Source organism: Cyprinus carpio, chromosome A10 (assembly GCF_018340385.1).
Source record: "Cyprinus carpio isolate SPL01 chromosome A10, ASM1834038v1, whole genome shotgun sequence".
NCBI classification, from domain to species: Eukaryota; Metazoa; Chordata; class Actinopteri; order Cypriniformes; family Cyprinidae; genus Cyprinus; species Cyprinus carpio.
Window position 1 is genome coordinate 15,723,101 of NC_056581.1, and position 20,394 is coordinate 15,743,494.

General features: G+C 35.7%; 1 protein-coding gene across 1 annotated transcript; it reads left to right on the top strand.

The window, feature by feature from the left end:
* The first annotated feature begins 200 nt into the window (after positions 1 to 200).
* On the top strand, positions 201 to 16,122 carry LOC109113463 (glutathione hydrolase 5 proenzyme-like). Its single transcript, XM_042765383.1, has 12 exons — positions 201 to 414; positions 6,955 to 7,082; positions 7,449 to 7,544; positions 8,789 to 8,984; positions 9,727 to 9,875; positions 9,998 to 10,144; positions 10,238 to 10,368; positions 12,091 to 12,272; positions 12,670 to 12,761; positions 12,853 to 12,959; positions 14,108 to 14,218; positions 14,433 to 16,122. Exons 1-12 carry the CDS (start codon positions 254 to 256, stop codon positions 14,583 to 14,585), a joined length of 1,653 nt encoding a protein of 550 aa, XP_042621317.1. The 5' UTR covers positions 201 to 253; the 3' UTR covers positions 14,586 to 16,122.
* Positions 16,123 to 20,394: the final 4,272 nt, after the last annotated feature.

Genomic DNA, 20,394 nt, shown 5'->3' on the forward strand with positions numbered 1-20,394 from the left:
AGGGCGCTGCTTAATGGGGTGCAGCAGATCAGTGCAAGAATTTCAAATATTGTGGGGGGACAGTTTGGCCACTTTTAATTATTGGGGGTGGGGGGGGGGGTTTGTCCCCCTCAATGTCTATGGTGGTTATGGCCCTGGTGTAAACGCGTCCTAAAGTCACTTAGTCGCGTGACTCTTCTCCGCCCCCAGCACTTAAAGTCAGTGAGCAGCGCGCGCGTCTCATTCTACCTGCTGAACGCGCGCTGCTCACAGCATGGCCAAATCTCAGTCGAGACGCTGCTGCTTCTGCATACTCGCTTTAGTGTGCTTTGTTGTAATTATCTGCATTTGCATCATTTTAGCCACCAAACGGAAATGCGCGTTCACGCACGGCGCTGTTTCTGCGGACTCTGTCAGGTGCTCCAACATCGGCAGGTAAGAAGACATGCGCGTTATGCTAATTAAAATCTGAACCTTAAGCATGGAAAATATTATATTGATGCAACACTGACTTTCAGATCTGTACAATACAGCTGCAGTACAAGTTAAGAGAGTTAAACTGCATATCAGTAATATAGTGTTTAATATAAAGACGTAATGTTAAAAGTATTTCAAACAGTTATTAACAATAAACAACAGAATGTAGAGAGATAATCAGTTTAAGAGATTAGATAATGCAGCGTTGCACAGATGCGATGCACTTGCGTTTGGATACTCTTGTACTGATGGATCTTATAGATTTAGAATAACTAGAATTATGACATAAAAATTACTAAAAAGAATGAGTCTGTCCAGACTATTGTGTACATACAATCTTGTTGACATTTGATCATTAACATTCTGTGCATTCTGTGTTAAATATTTTCTGCAACCATTTAAACCCTCTGAGTGATGCTGTAAGAAACCATATCAAAGACCTTTTGTTCTGAGCACTGATTAAACTAACAAGAATCATGGTACTAGTGACAGCCAAGACCTCCTGCCAGTCAAAACTGGATCAACCAGCTTCACAAAGCCCTGTGGAGAAGTCATGCTATTAAATGGCACATTTTTTTGTCCCTCATCTACGCTTCCTGCAGTTTGTGCCAAACATACAGAGCGTTTCTTGTTCACTGTATGAAGTCTTTTATGACTGCATTTCCAAGAACTTGTCTTTGGTGTTTCATCTGGGGTCACTGTTTAACCTGTTCCCAAAGTACACAGAGAGAAGGTATTTGAGGTTTCCAGGCATATCCCGGGTAGAGGGGGCATTTGTCCTCTTTTGGATTAATGTCATGAGATGCTTGGAACTCATTTGCACATTTTGTCAAACAAAAAAACATCCGAATGTGAAAAGTAAAGAACATTGCGTTTCCACAGACACCCTCTTTACCCACAAACACCATTTGGCACATCAGTATCTAAAAGAGGTTGTTTCTAAAAGAGCTTTTATTCTGTCTGGCATGATTTTAATACTGATTACTACATAAGACATGCCCAGTCATTGACGCATCTTAATAAAAGCTGTTCATCTGTATTCAACCCCTACAGGGATAAAGTAAATACTTTTGCTTGCTCCTGCAGACCATGGCAAGCTTTTTACTTGCTTTGCCAGTTTTTAAGATGCTTTCTTTAGATGTTTTATTGTAGTATTTTTATTTACCTACTTTCATTAGCAGTTACTACATTTAATAATTTCAGGTCAAAAATTAATCTGAATTTTATTTCATATTTCTCCTAAATAATTTGAAGAAATATTTGAGTTCATATTGAGCTCTTTGAGAACATTCTGAGACAATGCTGAGATCAGTAGGTTAGGAGAAACATCATGAAACTTAGAAAAAATCTTTACGTTTGCATTTAGTCTGCATTTATGTGACTTATAATAAAGGACCATAAGCAATTTGTCACAGAGCCAACAATATGTATTGTATACAGTGTTAGAGTAGAGGTGAAATGCAGAGAAGAATATGATGAAAAAAGTTTTTTTTTTTTTTTTTTTTTTTTACTTTTTGAAGAGGTTAGTCTTCAGCTGCTTGTTGAATGTTGGGATAGTGTCAATAAATCAGGGGTTTGTTTCCCAAAAGCATCGTTAGCCAACTATGGTAACAAGTTCCATCATTACCAGCAACAATCTGGAGTTTCCTAAACCAAAGTTTGAAAGCTCTTGGGCACATAAGCAAGATATCATGCAGTACAATTGCAGCTTATTGCACCAGTGAGGAACAGGGAGGGTGAAGGTTCTGACAACAAGGCTCATCTTGTTCAGACAGTAACTGACATTTGTAGGAATGGAGTTTGCTTTCCGTTTGTTCTCTTTACTTTCTAGGGCAGATGATTTAAGTATTAAAGGGAAATTTGTGATTTCTTTTCTACAGAGTTTCCTTTCTTGATTTTTTTTTTGTTGCAAAAGCTGCTGTATAACATTACCACTTAACACTTTGACACTGATCTAATCGTTAATCTCAACTTTCAAATTCAACAACACTGAATTGTTGTCTTCTTAACAGCTTTGTTGACTTAAGAAAGGCACATACTGTCACAATCTGATAATATGCTGTCAAGGATTATGCATTATCATGAATATGAGTATACATCATTATTTGATTGATGGCCATTGTTGTATCACCTAACACTGATAAAAAGAGTGTGGTATTCTAAAAGAAGTGTTCTTATGTTTTACACGTTTGAGATTGTTGTTGCATCACTGCCTTTGAAATATCTCACATTTCCTTTTATCAGTTCAGGACATCGTGTAACATTTGAGATTATCCTTTGTGGTGTATTACCCTATTATCCCAAAATATCTGCTGCATGCAGAGACACAACAACCCCTATAAAGTGCTTAAAATACAAGAGAGTGCAAAGACTGATCTTGGAGAAAGCAAGAATTTTCAGAATTCTGCACAATTGTGCATGTTTGTGTTTGTGTGTGTGTGTGTGTGTGTGTGTGTGTGTGTGTGTGTGTGTGTGTGTGTGTGTGTGTGTGTGTGAAGGCTGGAACTCCTCCTGCTCTACCTTGTTTTTGTTGTTGTTGTTGTTGTTGTTGTTGTTGTTGTTGTTGTTGTTTTTTCAGCAAGATCCTCATACAGTCATTGTAAGCAACCTGAAGCTTACATAGGCATTTTTTTAAACTTAACCCACAAGGGAACAGTATAAAAATATGTACAATATGCTCTAAAAAGGTTTAGCTTTACCTTATCAGAACACATACAGTATACAATTTTTTCACCTGTATATTTGCTTGAGCATATAACATACGACGCTGCCTAATACATATCATCATCATCACTCATTTCATTGTTAATGAAATGACCCAAATATTTTGTTTCAGTACACACATTTAGTATTTGCGCTGATAAATAGGAATCTGGGAAATTAAAATATCTATGTTTTTTGGTTCTGCAGATCATGGCACCACTCTTTTTTGTATTATATTGCACAACATATCTAATCCCATAATCAGATCAGATATTTAGCAGCTGTTGAACTATCATCAGCATTTTACCAAGCATACATCCAGTCTTACAGTCAATATCAACAATAACAGTCATTTAGACATTAAAAAGGGCTGGTGAAAGTAGACCTAATTGCTGGTGTCCTGACATTTTATCCTACCCGTCAGATTTTCCTACCAGGGTTAACTGCGCATGCGCACAGCAATATCGCGTCCTTTTTCTCATGATAAACAACTGTATTTAATGTATTTGCATTACTGTAAGGGTAGGTTTAGGGTTGGGGTAGGTATAGACTTTTATAAAACACAATCTAATACGTAGAAAAAAATATTTATTGCTGGTTTACTGTAAATGTATCCCTTATTGCTTCAACCGCGAATATAACACATAATTACTGTATTTGCATTACTGTAATGGTAGGTTTAGGGTTATGGTATGTGTAGATGTTTATGAACCATAATTTTATCGGCAGCATTTTTCGTTGTCGAATTGTACTACCCACTGTTTTAATGGGAGGTAGGAAAATCTGAATCTTGACACAAAATAACCCCCATTCCGGACTCCATTACTTACTCTAAATGAATCTTGACACACAATTACCCAACTTTATCTGCATACTTTGATTAGTCTACCGCCAATATGTCAAAATTCTTCATGCTATTAGATACGCCCCTTTTCACTTAGTTTACTGAACAACTTTTGATGATTAACTCAGTCAAAAGCTTTAGAAGCATCAATAAAGCCAATTATAACAGTGGAATTTTGTCTTTTATACAGTTCTACTACTTCATTCAGAGCATACAAAAATCAGTACTATGTTGAGCCTTAAAGCTAAACTGATAGTCTGTGGCAGGGGTCGGCAACCTTTTCGGCCTGACATGCCATTTTTTATTTTTCTGGTTAACCACTGTGCCCACCCCCCTTTAATTCTGTATTATACAGTATGCATTAATGCTTTGTACAGTACATACACATTTTTAAATGATACGATAAAAAAAACAATAGGCCTATTTTGATTTTGATGTAAATAGTTTCTGAAGATTTTTTCATAAATAGTTTTTTAAAAAATTCAAAAGAATAAAATATAAAAACAGATACTAAACATCACCATACTGAACATCTCTGTATTTTTGTGTGTGTGTGTGTGTGTGTGTGTGTGTGTGTGTGTGTGTGTGTGTGTGTGTGTGTGTGTGTGTGTGTGTGTGACAAACACACACACACACACACCACTGGCACACAGATCTGAGATCGCGTTGTGCAAAAAGTAACATTCAGAAGCTCATAAACTTGTTGTCAGCGCTGCCATGCGACTTTTAATAATCAATGCTGAATCACTTATATTTCTCAGTAAGAAGGGGTGTAAAATTGTTTTTTTTTAAGTAACTAAACTCAGGCTTCATATTTTTGTTTTAAGAGACAGACACAGACAATTTACAATTTTCTCTCTCGCTCTCAAAATTGCCATATTTGAGAAATAAAATAAATTCGAGTAGTTTGCGTCACTGGATATATCTGTCGGTCATTTAACATTTATATTGTAAATGTATCGTTAAAAGTTGACTACTGTTAAATGATTTGCTCTCTTTAACGTTAAACTAACGCTTCGCACTCTGCTTGTCAACATTAAACCCCGCCTACTTTGATTTGATTGGCCATCTCAGTCATTTTGACATTGATCTGCAGTGCCTAGTATGTGCAGCAGTCGTGCACATCCGTAGACTACCGCAATTTAATTCTCACACTTTAATAGTATTTATAGCTTCAAACAGGCTATGTGACTATGAGAAGTTAATACCTCAAAATGTACGTCAGTATGCAGTTTTCCCTATTATACTCATGTGTCAGTGATTATCCCTCTGCGTGCCACTGTTGGCACGCGTGCCGTAGGTTGCCGTCCCCTGGTCTGTGGTATCAAGATAAACACCTAATCGATCTAATATGATTCTTTCCAGACCCTATGACACAACAGTAGCTAAAGCAACTGGCCTACATTTATCTAAAATACCTACAGTATCTTACCAGTCTTATCCTTAATAACAGGCAACAAGGTTACTGACAACATAGACTATGGCAGCAGCCCATAAGGACCGCAAGCCTAGGGCTCGCAAATTTTAAATGTTCAGCAGTATTTTGATCTAAACCACCAGTTTTCCTATCTTGGAGCTGAATTATTGCTTGATATACCTCACTCCCTGTATCCATACAGGAGACTGTTTCAACTTTGCATGGCTCACTCTTTACACAATTAAACAGAGCACAATACTGTTGTCTCCACAGCCCTGCTATATTCACAGCTCCAGACACACCCTCTACAGAGCATGTTAATGACACATTGCTCCTATTTATTGATCTTATGTCCATCCAGAAATCATTCACATTATTACAAAGCAGATTTTTCACCATTGAATCTGCTGTCATCACTTGTTCATGTTTACAGATATAACAAACTGCATATTTATACGTGGCATTGGTTAACTTTTTCCAGTCCATAAATGTCCCTGTCTGGGCCTACCAGCTATATCCCATGCCTTAAATGCTTCCTTAGCTTCATTATGATTTGCTGACACATACTTTTTCCACCATGGCTTATTATTATATTTCTTGTCAGGGCGTGTAAGATATGGTCTACTAGCCTCATACACTGATCCCACAATATCATCATATCATCATACACGGCACAAAAGGCTGTACCATGAGTCACCATGTCACAATGTCACATCTGTACACATGATTGCACCTCCCGGTAATACCACCATATTCAACAGAGCATCCATTTTCATATCATGTTCATCTGTACATTTAGACTAATTTTACCAAACCAGCCCTCTTACACTCAAAATTCATATTGGGCAGACTTTCATAATCAGTCATCATTAAAAATGGTATATGATCAGATATAGATGAATTGTTTGACTGTATATTCGTGAGCCTCAGCTGTACTAATACAATGATCAAGCCATAAGGTTGTGTGTCAGGCTTCACTTATACTTTACTAGATAACATAAGATTGTTATCAACTTATCCCTTCAAAGGGTTTACCAACCTGATTGAGAGCTTCAAGGGTTGAAGGGTGTAGGGGACCAAACAACTGTTTCTTGAAGTGCCCTTCTGCGTCATAATCACATGCCCACACAGAGGTGCTGTCGTCATGCAAAGAATCTGGGCAAAAGATCATGGGAGCCCGAAGTGTCCATCAATTGTACCCTTCGAAATCCTTCATTCTGAAGGGCCTTTTGAAGTGGCCAGTTTTGAGCACTTCAGTTTGGAACGACCCTTCATTATGGCGGCCATGATTGTTTTCACTCCGAAGTGCCCTTCGGAGGGTGATATATCCCATTTGGAATGCACCGAAAGTCTATAAATGTGACACGCCCAGTTTGCCATATCATTTTAAGATTGAAAAATATTACATTTTTTTCGAAGGAAAATCAAAGGAAATATATATTTAAAATTAATCATACAATTAATACACTTAATATTGCACTAGTCATAGCTGGAACCCAATGCTAAATTTATGGGACATGTCTTCTGTTCACAGGGACATGTTGCTTGAGGGGGGCTCAGCGGTAGACGCAGCCATCGCAGCTCTGCTCTGCACTAGTTTGGTTAACCCACAGAGCATGGGCTTGGGTGGAGGGGCCATCTTTACAATTATGGACAAAACAGGTATGTCTATATATATGTATTGTAGTTGCATAAAAACACTTTAATAGTAAATGGAATTTAGCATATAGTTTTTTGTCTTGGTCTTGTGATTGTGGTGATGCAAAGTCTAATTTGAACTAACATACCTATTTTTCCCATTACATGTGCAATTCAGAACACTTCATACAAGTATAATCCAGTACAGCTATATGAGTTTCTCTAGAAATTTTGTGGAAAGCTGGATTGACCTGTTAGTTTATTGTTTAAACAGTGTTCTTTAAAGAGACAAAGAAAAATACATGATGTAAATAATGAGGATAGATAATACCGTTTTAAAAAATAAAATCTGCATAAACCAAACAGTTTATGGATTCCTCTGTTTTTCAGGCAAAGTGAAAATCATCAGCTCAAGAGAAACAGTCCCAAAAGATGTCCAAGCAGATCTGCTGAATAAGTGTCCTAAAACCACTCCACTTGCTCCAGGTAAAGCTCTTCCTCATAAAAGCAGGGTAAATTATCCCTCACTGCCCTTACCAAAAAGTAGTATACTTCAAGTTTATTTTATTAAGTATACTTAAGTATAGTTCAAGTATATTTAGACTTTTTGTAAGTATAAGTCAAGTATACTTAAATGTCATTTTAAGTATATTTCTGAGAAGTACATAAAGCCCATTTCTGAGAAGTACATAAAAAGTAAACTAAAAGCATACTTTCCTATTTTAGTTTAAAAGAAGTATACTAATAGCACACTTGAATAAACTTCTTTTTCGTAAGGGTGGCCTCTCATTTAGACAGGAAGTAAAAATTACCCAAAAGTGCATCCAGAATTTACATCATGCATTCAACCTAATGTCACTCCAACCCCACATTATTTTCTTTCTTCCATGAATATATATATATAGTTTAGCTATATGAATCACCATCCTCTTTCCTTGTATGAAAAACAAGCTTGGACATTCTTCTTTTGTGTTTCACAGAAGAAGGAAAATAATTAAAGAATGAGTAAACGATGAAACATTTGTTTTTTTTTAGATTAAACATGCCATTTGGAAATATCGAAAGTACAATGGGACATCGTGCGTAGAAATGGGGAATTCTGTCTTACGGCAACTGTGTACTTAAGTGGACTTGTTTTGCTTGTTTCTAATTCTTATATGTACTTCCTGGACAGTTAAAATGTCATTTTGACTGATTATAGTCACTATTGCCAAACATTTTTACCCAGAATTCCAGAGCTAAATTCTCCTGTTGACCAATTTTGTGTAGTTTACTAAATGTTCACATGCTGTTCACGCACAAAAATGCAATTATTTTTCTGTAATTTTTTTACTTCCTAGATTAGTTTTTTTTTTTTCCAAAAGCTATAGTTTATTTAATTTGGAAAAGAAAGAAACTCACTGTGTTTTTCTTTGTAATGCCATAACGTCCACTGACAACAAAGCTGGAAATAATCTGATTTGGCAGTGGACAGCTTTTCTTAATTTTGTTTCAGACCAGTATTACTCAATTTGATTGTCCTTTTTGTTCATACTTAAGGTTAGTGATTTTAGCTAGATGCTTAACCCTAATATTAAACTTGGGCACATAACAGCCTGGCAACACTCTGACAAACACGAAAAACATCCTAGAATTGTGGCAAATTTTGCACTGGCAAACTTCATTTAGATCTTCTGAATCCAATCATTACGCCAACTGTTTTCTGCTTTATTTGTCCTCGCGCCTCACAGGAAGTCACTGGATAGGTGTACCAGGAGAACTCCGTGGCTATGAAAAGGCTCATCGGTTGTATGGAAAGCTGCCCTGGGCCAAACTATTCGAGCCCTCTATCAAGCTGGCACGAGAGGGCTTCCCCATGCCAGCCTACCTCGCTTATTTCTTGCAGGAAGAATTAATTAAAAACCTGATTAATGGCACTGAACTCTGGTAATGTATCTTCTCCAAACAAACACATACACACTATCATGTACACTGCTGTTTGTTATGATTGTCATCTCAATGCAATAGTTTATTTAAGGGCACAAGTACGATGAACCTTGAGGAGCATTCCTGACAATCAGTGTCAAAGAAGTAGGTTATGACTTAGCCGCAGGCAAACCGCAGGAAATATAAGACCTGTTCCATTGTTGTATATTAAGAAACTTCCTGCTGCATGAATCAAAGCAACATTGAGCCTAGCTCCAGTTTTCAATTAAATACAATTTTTGTCTATTTTAAATCATAATTTGCTGAATTACATACTGTAACTCGCTAAATATGTTTGGACAATATTACTGTTTTTACTGTATTTTTGCTCAAATTAATGCAGATCCTGTGAGAGACTTATTTCAAAAACATTTTTATATATAAACATATATAAATTAGATAAATAATAAATATTATATAAACATATATCTCAATGAAATGACATTTTAATCAAAACATTTTATTATTATTGTTATTTGTATTTAAATATTTTAATGTTTTTTTTATTGTTTTATTGTTATGTTATTTAAATTAATGTTACATTTATTAATTTATTTTTTCACTATTATTATTTTGGGGTGAAATATGACACAGACATGTTCTTGGCAAGTTTCATCATATTTTGTTTCACCTGGCTGGTTAATGTTACTTGAGTTGCTTTCTGTCTGGTTTTATCAGCTTATTTCTTGTATATGTCCTTTAGTGAACTGTTCTACAAGGACCATCGCCCAAGGGACACCCTCAAGTTCCCACGGCTGGCAGAAACCATGGAAACTATCGCCAAAGAAGGAGCCGATGCCTTTTACACTGGAAAAATTGCCAAGGACTTAATAAAGGATGTACAAGAAAGAAGTACGAACTGTTTGTATATAAATGGCAGGACGTGGTGCTTTCGAAATACACTGAATATACAGGATGTAGTGCTTTCGAAATACAGGGTTTTTGCTTGTTTACACAGTTTGCCTTTTTTCCAGATGGAGTGTTATCATTAGAGGATCTGAGCACTTTTACGGTCAGAGTCAGTGACGCGTGGTCAGTCCAACTTGGGGAATACAAGATGCACTTCCCTCCTCCACCAGCAGGGGGAGCGATACTCAGTTTTATCCTCAAACTAATGCATGGTAGGTGTAGATCACAAAAGAAAAAACAACTATGCTAGCTTTACTGAATCAGTTCTTACTTATAGATATTAAACCTCCTTTTTTTTTTCTCAGGGTTCGGACTTTCTCCAGCCTCCAAGCAAGGAGACCAGAAAACCCTGACTTTGCATCGGTTCCTTGAGGCGGTTAAGTTTGCCAATGGACAAAAGCACAACCTCAAAGACCCCTACTTCAGCTCTACAGATGTATGGATACAACTTCATTTAACATTAACATTTGGCCTGATGTTAAAATCAAAATGACATGATTTTCCGTCTGGAACAATTATTTAACATTAACACAACAGCAGAGTTTCTCATGTGCTTTATTTTCTTATATTTGCTGTTTTTGGCAGTAGTAAGCATAATATCACTTGACGTCGATTGTAGGGTTGAGTAAATTCTATGAAAGGCCGGATGTTATTTCTTAGGAAGGCCACACAAATGCAAGCAATTAATCTTTGAAATTAAATCGAAATATTTGTTGAAGACGCATGCATTCAAAGCAAGCATGAAAATATTTGATTTCATTTAGCAACATTATAAATAATTCCACGCCTGGCAAAAAATGAAAAACGCAAATAATGATCAGACTAAACTGAATAAATTTGACTGGGAAGTTTTTATACTAGATTTAGGTTACATCCACACAAGCCAGATCTTTCCCTATCAGACCTTTTTTCCCCCTCGTCTCAAGAAATATCTGCATCTGCACGAAACCACGAAACACTGCCACAGAGAAGACTTGGACTATGCACATAAACCTTGTGGTATACAATGAACATGGAACAATTAATTTATTAATCTTTGTTAATGTTAGCTAATAAAAAGACAATCGTTCAGTTTTTGTTCATGTTTTTGTTGCTGATACGTGACATAGCGGTGTCTGACTAGGGGCGAGACGGGGGCTGATGACGTCATCTTTTTTAGAAAATATACGGATTCGCTGTCCACATGAAAGCGCAAGGGCGACGTTTTCAAATTTATCCACTCTGGGACCCGGTTTCAAAAAATATCGGTTTCACTCTCCCAAAACGCCGGATCCGTGTGGACGAAACGGCTATAAGATACAAAAAGTATGCATATACAGCTAAACTCGTCTCCGTGTGGACGCAGCCTTTCCACTGCACACGACATTCGGACACGATTGTCACATTTCTCCCTCTAGTGGCAATCGCACAGAACTTTCAATTTGGTCGTGCAGCAACCGTTACCGTGGCATATTCACCATGGTAAAATGAATAATTTTAATGACTATAGTTAATGTATGAATGCATCGTCACAAATCAGATGACCCCCCCCCCCAAACCATAATTATTCTAAAGCACCATTACACAAAAAAACAACTTAAATAATAATTTAAAAATTAAAAAAAAATTATTTCTGCCATAATTATTCTAAATCACCATTTCACAGAAATAGTGTTTAAAGAATAATGTTAAAGTGAACAACATATTGGTAATTCTGACAACCCTCCGATAGATTTCCAATACAATACATCACATACCGTCAAACCCTCACAAAACTCACATAACAGTGTTCCTCAAATCTTACCCTGGAGGGCCAATGCACTGCAGTGTTTAGCTCCAACCCTGATCAAACTCACCTACCTGTGATTTTTCTAATGATCCTGAAGACATTGATTAGCATCCTCAGGTGTGTTTGATTAGGGTTACAGCTAAACTCTGCAGGAAAGTGGATCTTGTGGGCCAGATTTGAGGATCACTGGCCTAGAAGTTCAAATATTTGAATGCATCCGAAGCTCAAATCGGATCCGAAATTTCCGCATACGCATATGATCGGAACTCCACACAACTCCCGCACTACTTTCTATTAGAAATGGATGACTTCTGGTCTGTTGCTTGTCGTTTGTCGGAGACGGTGGAAAGGCGGCTTTATTCATGTTTTTCTTGTGCTCTGTGAATGCAGATGGAGTACATCAAAGATGAGAAGTTCATTAAGCATATCAAGGCTTTGATCACTGACGGCTCCACACACAACGCCTCTTACTACAACATCACGCCGTCAGTCGACCGCTTTGGCACCACGCATGTTTCAGTGATGGCAGCAGATGGCAGTGCTGTGTCAGTCACCAGCACCATCAACCAGATGTGAGACACATTTATAACATATGCTCAGCAGAGTTACAAATCATAGAAAAATAGTATAAAAAAAGTTTCAAAAATAGAAAGTGAAAACACGTAAATAAACTAACTGAGTGTCTGTGTGTGTGTGTGTGTGTGTGTATACCTACAAAATAACACTAGGGTTCAGTAAGATTTTTAATTCTTTTAAAATAACTATTTTTTTGTCCTCACTAAGGCTATATAGTAACTATATATATATATATATATATATATATATATATATATATATATATATATATAAAACAGCATATTAATAATGTAAATAAAAATACATTAGAAATTTGATAATATTATAAATTAAATAATGAAAAATTCTGTTGAGATTTATAAAAACTACTAATTGTATATCTTCCGTCTTCAGGTTTGGGTCGACTGTTTACTCTCCTAAAACAGGTATCATCCTCAACAACGAGCTAGCTGACTTCTGCGGCCAAGCAGTTTCTGTCACACCAGGTGAAGATCCTTCACCAAATATATCTTCTTACATTTTGCATGTCTTGAGACTTTTTGTCACCCTTTTGTCTGTTTTTTTGCTTCTCTCCAGGCGAGCAGCCTCCCTCCTCCATGGCTCCTACCATCCTGCAGTCCCAGGAGAAGACTCTGGTGATTGGTGGATCAGGAGGAAGTTACATCACCACAGCCATGGCCCTGGTGAGTCAAACTCCACCTGAAATTAAACAAGTTATCAGTGTTATCAATCTTTGTGAACTACACAGCTCACAAAAATACAGCTTACATCTACTGCATCTACTAACAGTTTTCATCTACTACTAATTTAGTTATTGTAGTAACTGTTGAAATTTTTGTCACAAAATTGTAATCAACTTTTTGAAATATTTTTAATTGTATTTTATTATCCAACTTAATGTCTATTTTTCCCTTTTTTATGTCTAAAACGGTTTGGTTTTGAAATCTTTTATCAAAATAATAATTTGCTCAACCGCTTCTCAATAAATATTCCGGTTCTCCAAGAAAATACTTAGAATCCAGTCAGTATTGACTTTAAAATCGTATTTTTGTTAAAGCACTTACATATACAGTATCTTCCAGTAAAAACAAAATTATGTGAGCTATAAAATTGTCTGATGGTCTATAAATATTTCATATGTGGTCTGTGGTCATTGGCAGCATCCCACAGAAATATTAACTGTACAGAAATATCCTGTTGAAAAGAACATAATTTAGTTTCATTATTATATTTACATTTTAATCAAAGATATTTAATAATCTATTTGAACTATTATTTTGATTGAATTTTATTTTTCAACATAATGTCTATTTTCTCTTTTTTTATAGCATGGTCTTACTGTCTAAAAAAAAATTTTTGTATTCTTTTATCAAAATATAATAACTTGCTCTACCTCTTCTCATTGAATATTCAGTTTCACCCTGAAAAAAGTGTGAATACTGTCAATATTGACTTTGAAATAACATTTTAAAAACACTTTCAAGAATTTTCCAGTAAAAAAAAAAGATTATTGAGCTATAAAACTGTCATCCATTTACAGTCTATAAACACATTTCATAAGTGCACTAAACGATGCATTAAAAATGATTGTCTGGGGTGGTCGACAGCATGCCACAGACGCAGTATAGAGATACCCTGCTGAAAATAACCAAATTTAGTTTAATTGTATTAGAATTTGTATCAAAACAGTTTAATTAAATATAAAATTGTCTGCATTAAAAACTATTGTCTGTGGTAGTCATCAGCATGCCACAGATGCAGTACAGAGATATCCAGCTGAAAATGACAAACCTTCTTTAATGAACATCCCCTGTTTCTTTTCTTATTTCAGTCCATTATGAACCACTTGTGGTTTGGGATGAACCTTAACAAATCTATCACTGAAAAAATAGTATTTGTGAGCTCCAGCAACAATGTCCTTTTTGAGAATGGATACAATGAAGTAAGTCCTTTGGAATGTAGACCTGCTCTTACATTATGAGTTCACCATGAAGCCCAGTCCCATAATTGAATGTTGTTAGTGTGGCTGAACTGATTGTAATTGCTCTTACTTGCTCTTCAAATGCCCCCGGTCACTGGTTATAATCATCATTTTATGAAACAGTTAATCAAATTGACTTGTAAGTAGTAACATTGTGTTCTTTTATTCTTCTCAGTCAGATATTAAGGCAATGAAAGTGTTAGGACACAAAGTGACGGACAAAAACATTTACCCATTTTTAAATGTGGTCAACGGTATCTCAAAAGAAGGACAGTGCATCAGTGCCGTATCTGACGCCAGGAAGCACGGCAAGTCAGCGGGATACTGACCCTGCCTCTGTTTGTGCTGTCACCTGTTAGAGATTGGTGTGGCGATTCATCAGGCCAGGAAGGAAGTGACGGTGGAAACAAAGGGTCAGCCTTCCCTTTCAGTGACGCCTGTAGACATCATATATTCAAACACAGAGTGATTTTCACAATGGTGTGCATCTGTGTCCACTTTTGGACTCTTACAAACAAGAGTTACAGTAAGATTTGAGTGCATGTAAATATGTTTTTATGTCAGGGAGACCAGGGCTAGTTGTCACACTGAGGAAGTTTTCACAAGGGTTGCATCTCAAAAACACAGGGATTTATTCAGGAAACAGTCAACTATATAATGAAGGTACTGTAGATCATACATCTTTATTTAGAAAAAAAATCCCTAAAAGGTTGAGTTAGAATAGTTTGCAAAAGCGCGATTAGGAACACCACAGAGTGAGCACATGTATTTTCCTGTTTCCTGATTGGTGTGGTGACGTTTAATGTCCCTGATCTCATCTGTATTCCCATTTAGCCACTTGTTAGTCACTGCCTTTTTCAAGACAAGTTGAAGTTTTAAAAAATCACAAGTGCCCATTAAGTGATGTTTTTTGTTGTAAATGTCCTAAAATAAAATGTGCAATCATTTTGAGCTTTTGTTCACCACAGACCTTCAAAACATTCAAAAAACCCATACCAAAAAAAATAAAAATAAACATAGACTTCAATACAATGGAACCGGAAGTGCTAAAATAATAACTTGTTTCTGGGTTGTAGCATACAAAAATACATCATCCCAGCAGCACTCTGTATGTTGGCTAAAATATTAGTTTGATATTTTTCTATATGATACTTTTAACCTTTTTGCTGATCATAATATTTTGTGTGTGTGTGTGTGTGTGTGTGTGTGTGTGTCTATTTTAATTTCTTCTGGCCAGTAATTATGGAAATGTTAAGTAGTTTTTTTTTTTTTTTTTTTTTTTTTTTTTGCCAAATCCTTTAGCTATGCACAAAAATACAGCATGTCAGCATAGACATTTTCAGATTTTGTACAAAGAAGCACTTAACATCATTCCTATAAGAGCTAAGAGCGATTAATTTGAGGTCAATGTTTCTTAATGCACACAAATGAATCTTTTCCATTTTTAAAGTTACTGTAAATGTTGGGAAAAACTGTTTTATACTGTTAAACTGTTTAAAAACTGTCCTCAATGTGAATGTCACCAAAATTAATGAGACACTGCAATCATGAAATTATTTTAGCAATTATTGTTATACTTGTTTATATGTTCTACTTTTCATGTGCACTTTTTATATTTTGCATAATTATATTTTTATAAACAACATTTTCTTTTAATAGCATACGTTGGTTGAACTTAAATCATAAATATTTTCTACTTTTCTATTATTTTTATATAGTTTATTGAATCTGTTCATTCAATGATGACGTTTATATATGTCCCATGATGCACCAGAGGACTACAGAATATGTCATATTAACTGAATTGCATTTAAGTGGATTTTTCCCTTCATACTTCACAATAAATCCTTTCTAATGTCTTTAAATGAGTCTTTTATTTGACTTTTATTCTCGAAGAAAATGGTTCAAGTTTCAGCATTACCCCCTCGCCATCTGCTGTCCAGGCACAAGCTCAAATGAGACCGTGCATAAATCATGAAGATGGGAGAAATTATAGTCCACAAAGCGTAATGTGATTAAATTCAGTTTTATGTGTGTTCTCAGCAGAGTCGGCGTCAGAGCAGATCTACTGGAGGGGCATTGGATCATCGGCGGGGGGGCACTGTCATTTGATAAATATTTTTTTGACGCATTGGCAACATCATAGTAGCATGGAAATCCAGACCTAAATCTGAAAGATCTATATAGAATAACAATGAAAGATTTTAGACTTGGGTTTTTATCTAAAAGAGGAACAGAAGACAGCGCTAATATTTGCTGTTTTGCCGACCGGATACGGCTCCAATGATCTATATAGAATGACATTCTACCCTAGAATGTTAGCTCCAATGATCTATCTATATAGAATGTCATTATATATATATATATATATATATATATATATATATATATTTTTTTTTTTTTATTTTTTTTATTTTTTTTTTTCAAACAACCTGTCTGATTCCTAATACACAACAGATGACGATTGTTAGGTTAAACGTTCAGAATACGATTCCATATAAGGTTAGTATAGCCTAGTTCAGCACGTCAGCGAATGGACAGCGACTCAAGTAGCACGTAACCTATTCTCGCGTTTCTACGAGTTCAGTAGCCTACATTTTTGGGAAACGCGCGAGGAATTGCGGCTAACGTTCATAACCTTGCACGTAGAGAGCGCTTTTAAGAGCTAAGATAGGCTAGGCTACATCGATATCGGGAAACCCGGCCCAGAACAGATAGCCTAAAGTGGTTCCCAAACTTTTCCATTCCACGACCCACCTAGACAAGTATAATCTATTTCACGACCCACCAAAATATTTGAGATAAAAAAAAAAAAAACAATTGACATTACTTTAAGCCTAATCTTAATTAAAAGTTTGATTTAAGAAAAATAACCATTTTATTTTAGTGTACAACTGTAAAATTTCACTATAATATTTAAGTTTTAATTTCTTTGTTTACAGATGTTAAATATGATCCGTCCATAAAAACGTGAAACAGGCTCACTCCCAGTGAACTGTAATCAGTGAAAATGCATTCATGGTCATTCCGTGTGTGTGTGTGTGTGTGTAAGGGAGAGCGGCGCACAATCCAACACTTTTTTAGGAAAGCATAAGAAGTAAAGATCTTTGCCATCTTTGAGCACTTTTAAATTTATTCTGTATTCTACATTTAAAGAGTCTTGTAAATGTTTTTTCTTGAACTTCGATCTATTTTTGATTTGTTGGATTGTTAGTGTTTTAATTATGTATGTGTTTGAAACTATATTTGTGCTGCCTTTTTTGACCAGGTCTCCCTGGAAGAAGAGATTATTATATCTCAATGGGATTTTTTTCCTGGCTAAATAAAGGATAAATAAAAAAAAAAAAAAGCAGAACTATCTAAAACAGTTTGGAGATTGAAATAATTGTGAAATAGGTAAAAATAAAACACAGATGGGTCTCATTTTAAATGAACACTAAAAAAACGAGATGACAAATTTACTTCAGTCAGAAATTTGCTTTTGCAATGGTTAAATAAATGGTCAGCAATATCTTCAAAAGATTTTTTAACTTTTTTTTCTCCATATAGAGATGATATGTCAAGGAAATATTGCGAATTTTGTAAATTTTGTTATGTGGAATATTTAAATCTTGTAGTGTTACAATTAACCGTACGTTTTATGCCCTGCATGTGAAATGCTTTTTACAGTCTGTCTCCCGAACGAAACCAGTGCAGTTCAAACAGACGATAGAATGAACAGCCTACCTGAAACCATTTCCGTGACATTTGAATTTCTGTTGTATGCAATCTCATGCAGAATACAGCGCATTGAAGTGACGAGTTTTTTTTTCTCATTATAATGCGGACCGATCGAACCTTTTAATAATGACGTTGCTCATCACTGTCTGTATTACAACTCGTGTGCGCGCCCCGTGCTTCAAAACACGCAACGCATGTAAAATCGCCCGGACTTAATTGCAATTCGAAAATCACACTAAGGATATTGCAATTCGTAATTAATATTGGTAGGCTATACGTGCCCCTAGACTGAAACTGTGTGAGTGTGTGTCATTTAAAAACGCAAATTTAGCTGCCAGCCAAGTGACTGTGGGACCCACATTGCTTCACCCCAAAGTGGGTCGCGACCCACAGTTTGAAAACCCCAACAGAACAGGACAGAAAATGTATAAAAATATAATAGGTTAAATAAAAAACATAAATAGGCCTACAATGAATAGCTATATATTTTTTTATCTTAAATAATTAACAATTACGACGACAAAAAAAAAAAAAAAAAAAACCCCTGAATAAGTTTGAAAGCTTTGAAAAACCGGCAAAAAAAAAAAAATGTCCCCATCAGACAAAGTTTTTTCGTATAGATGTTTCTGAAAACTTAAGGCTTTTTTCTTCATAAAACGAGTTGGACATCATCACACAAATGTCTGCGTATGGACCAGTTAAATCAGAAGACTAAAATTCGCCTGCAGAGAATAAGGATGTCACCAACATAATAGTTTAACTGATTTTTTAGTTTTTGATTTGCGATTAGAATGCAATTTGTGATCTGGAGAAATAGATAAAAGATAAAAAATAAAATCACAGGAAATGGAAAAAATAAAATACAGAAATTGTGGTGTCTGATAAAAATAAATGTTATTCTGCTATTACTTTTATGCTAATACTTGTTTTTTAACCTGGGTTGTACACCCTCCCAGCAGTTTATGCACGCACCAAAGCAGAAATGACATAAGCCCACAATCTTTTACAGACAACCAAAGTATAAAACACAAATGCAGTTAGAACCATAAACATTCATCAACTAATTCACGTTTTTTAATTTAGCTGCTAACAACTGATTTTTGTTGTATCTTGCAGAAATAGACTCAAAACAGTCACCGAAACGTAGTTTTTGCATGAGCGTTTTAAATCCATAATCTATGTGAAACCAAGGTACGGTAAAAAACATCAAATAGAATCCATAAACAGATCCACATCAACCTCGCGAAAAACTCCAACTTGAAATCAAATTTTGCGCGCGCCGCTGCAAATCAAAATTTAAGCTCGGCGACACAATAAGCATTCACCATGACGCCTAGTAAGATGTGACTGAACGCACCAAAATGCATGCCTCCTTCTACAAAATTTACTTACAGTTTGAGTGCATAAAATCGGGGGGGGGGGGGGGGGGCCACGCCATGGCCAGTAGGAGGGGCATCAGTGCTAGGGGGGGCACGTAATTAATTATTCAAAAGTGAGCTGAATGCAAACGGCTTTCCCTCTGAGGGAAGAGATATGCATTATTAAAACATGCAAATGATCCAAAAACAAATCAACCCAAAATAACGGAAAAAAAACACACCCACAGAATAACTAAATAATCAGAAAATCACGAATCATAAACTCTTACCTCATTTTTGTTGTATCTTGCTCAAAACAGTCACAAACGTAGTTTTTCATACCTGTTTCACAACAGTCCCACATTTTTATGAGCGTTTTTCCATCCTCTGTGAAATAACGGTTCATATGGCTGCGAAGCCTCAAGCTCAACAAAATCAGTTACCAGCATATACACAAAACCTACCAACTTCGAGCCCATAAAAAAAAAATAAGTTACCAATAAAATACACAAACAAAATCAGCTAAAAAAATTTAATCCCACCATTCCAGCAATAGCAAACCAAGTCATTAAAACACTTTTATTAAATTTTAGAAAAGATCTTCAAATTATAATACTGTAGGGTAGCACGTGTTTTTAATTTTTGAAAGGATTTTGAAATTTTAGAACAGTGCTTCAATGTATTATTCTGTTGTTTAACAACATATCAATTGTTCAGTTAATGAAATGTCTTTAAAAAACATAATAAAAAATACATGATGCAGGACCTTTATACAGTGACTGCTGTTGAAAAGACTGTAAATATACCCATCACAGCCTTGTTAAATTCAATACAGCGTCTAATCTTAAGAAGGTCTTCGAAAGTACACAAATGGCTTTTAGTAACTAATTAACTATTGTAATATATAATAATGTGACATAAGTGCAATAATTTATTCCCAAGTTTTTCCAAAACTAGTTCAGGACATGCATTGGTTGCTGTATGTTGATATGCTGGTATGATATGATATGGTATGATGAGGGTAATTTAAATTGGCACAATATGGAATTTCACATGAGG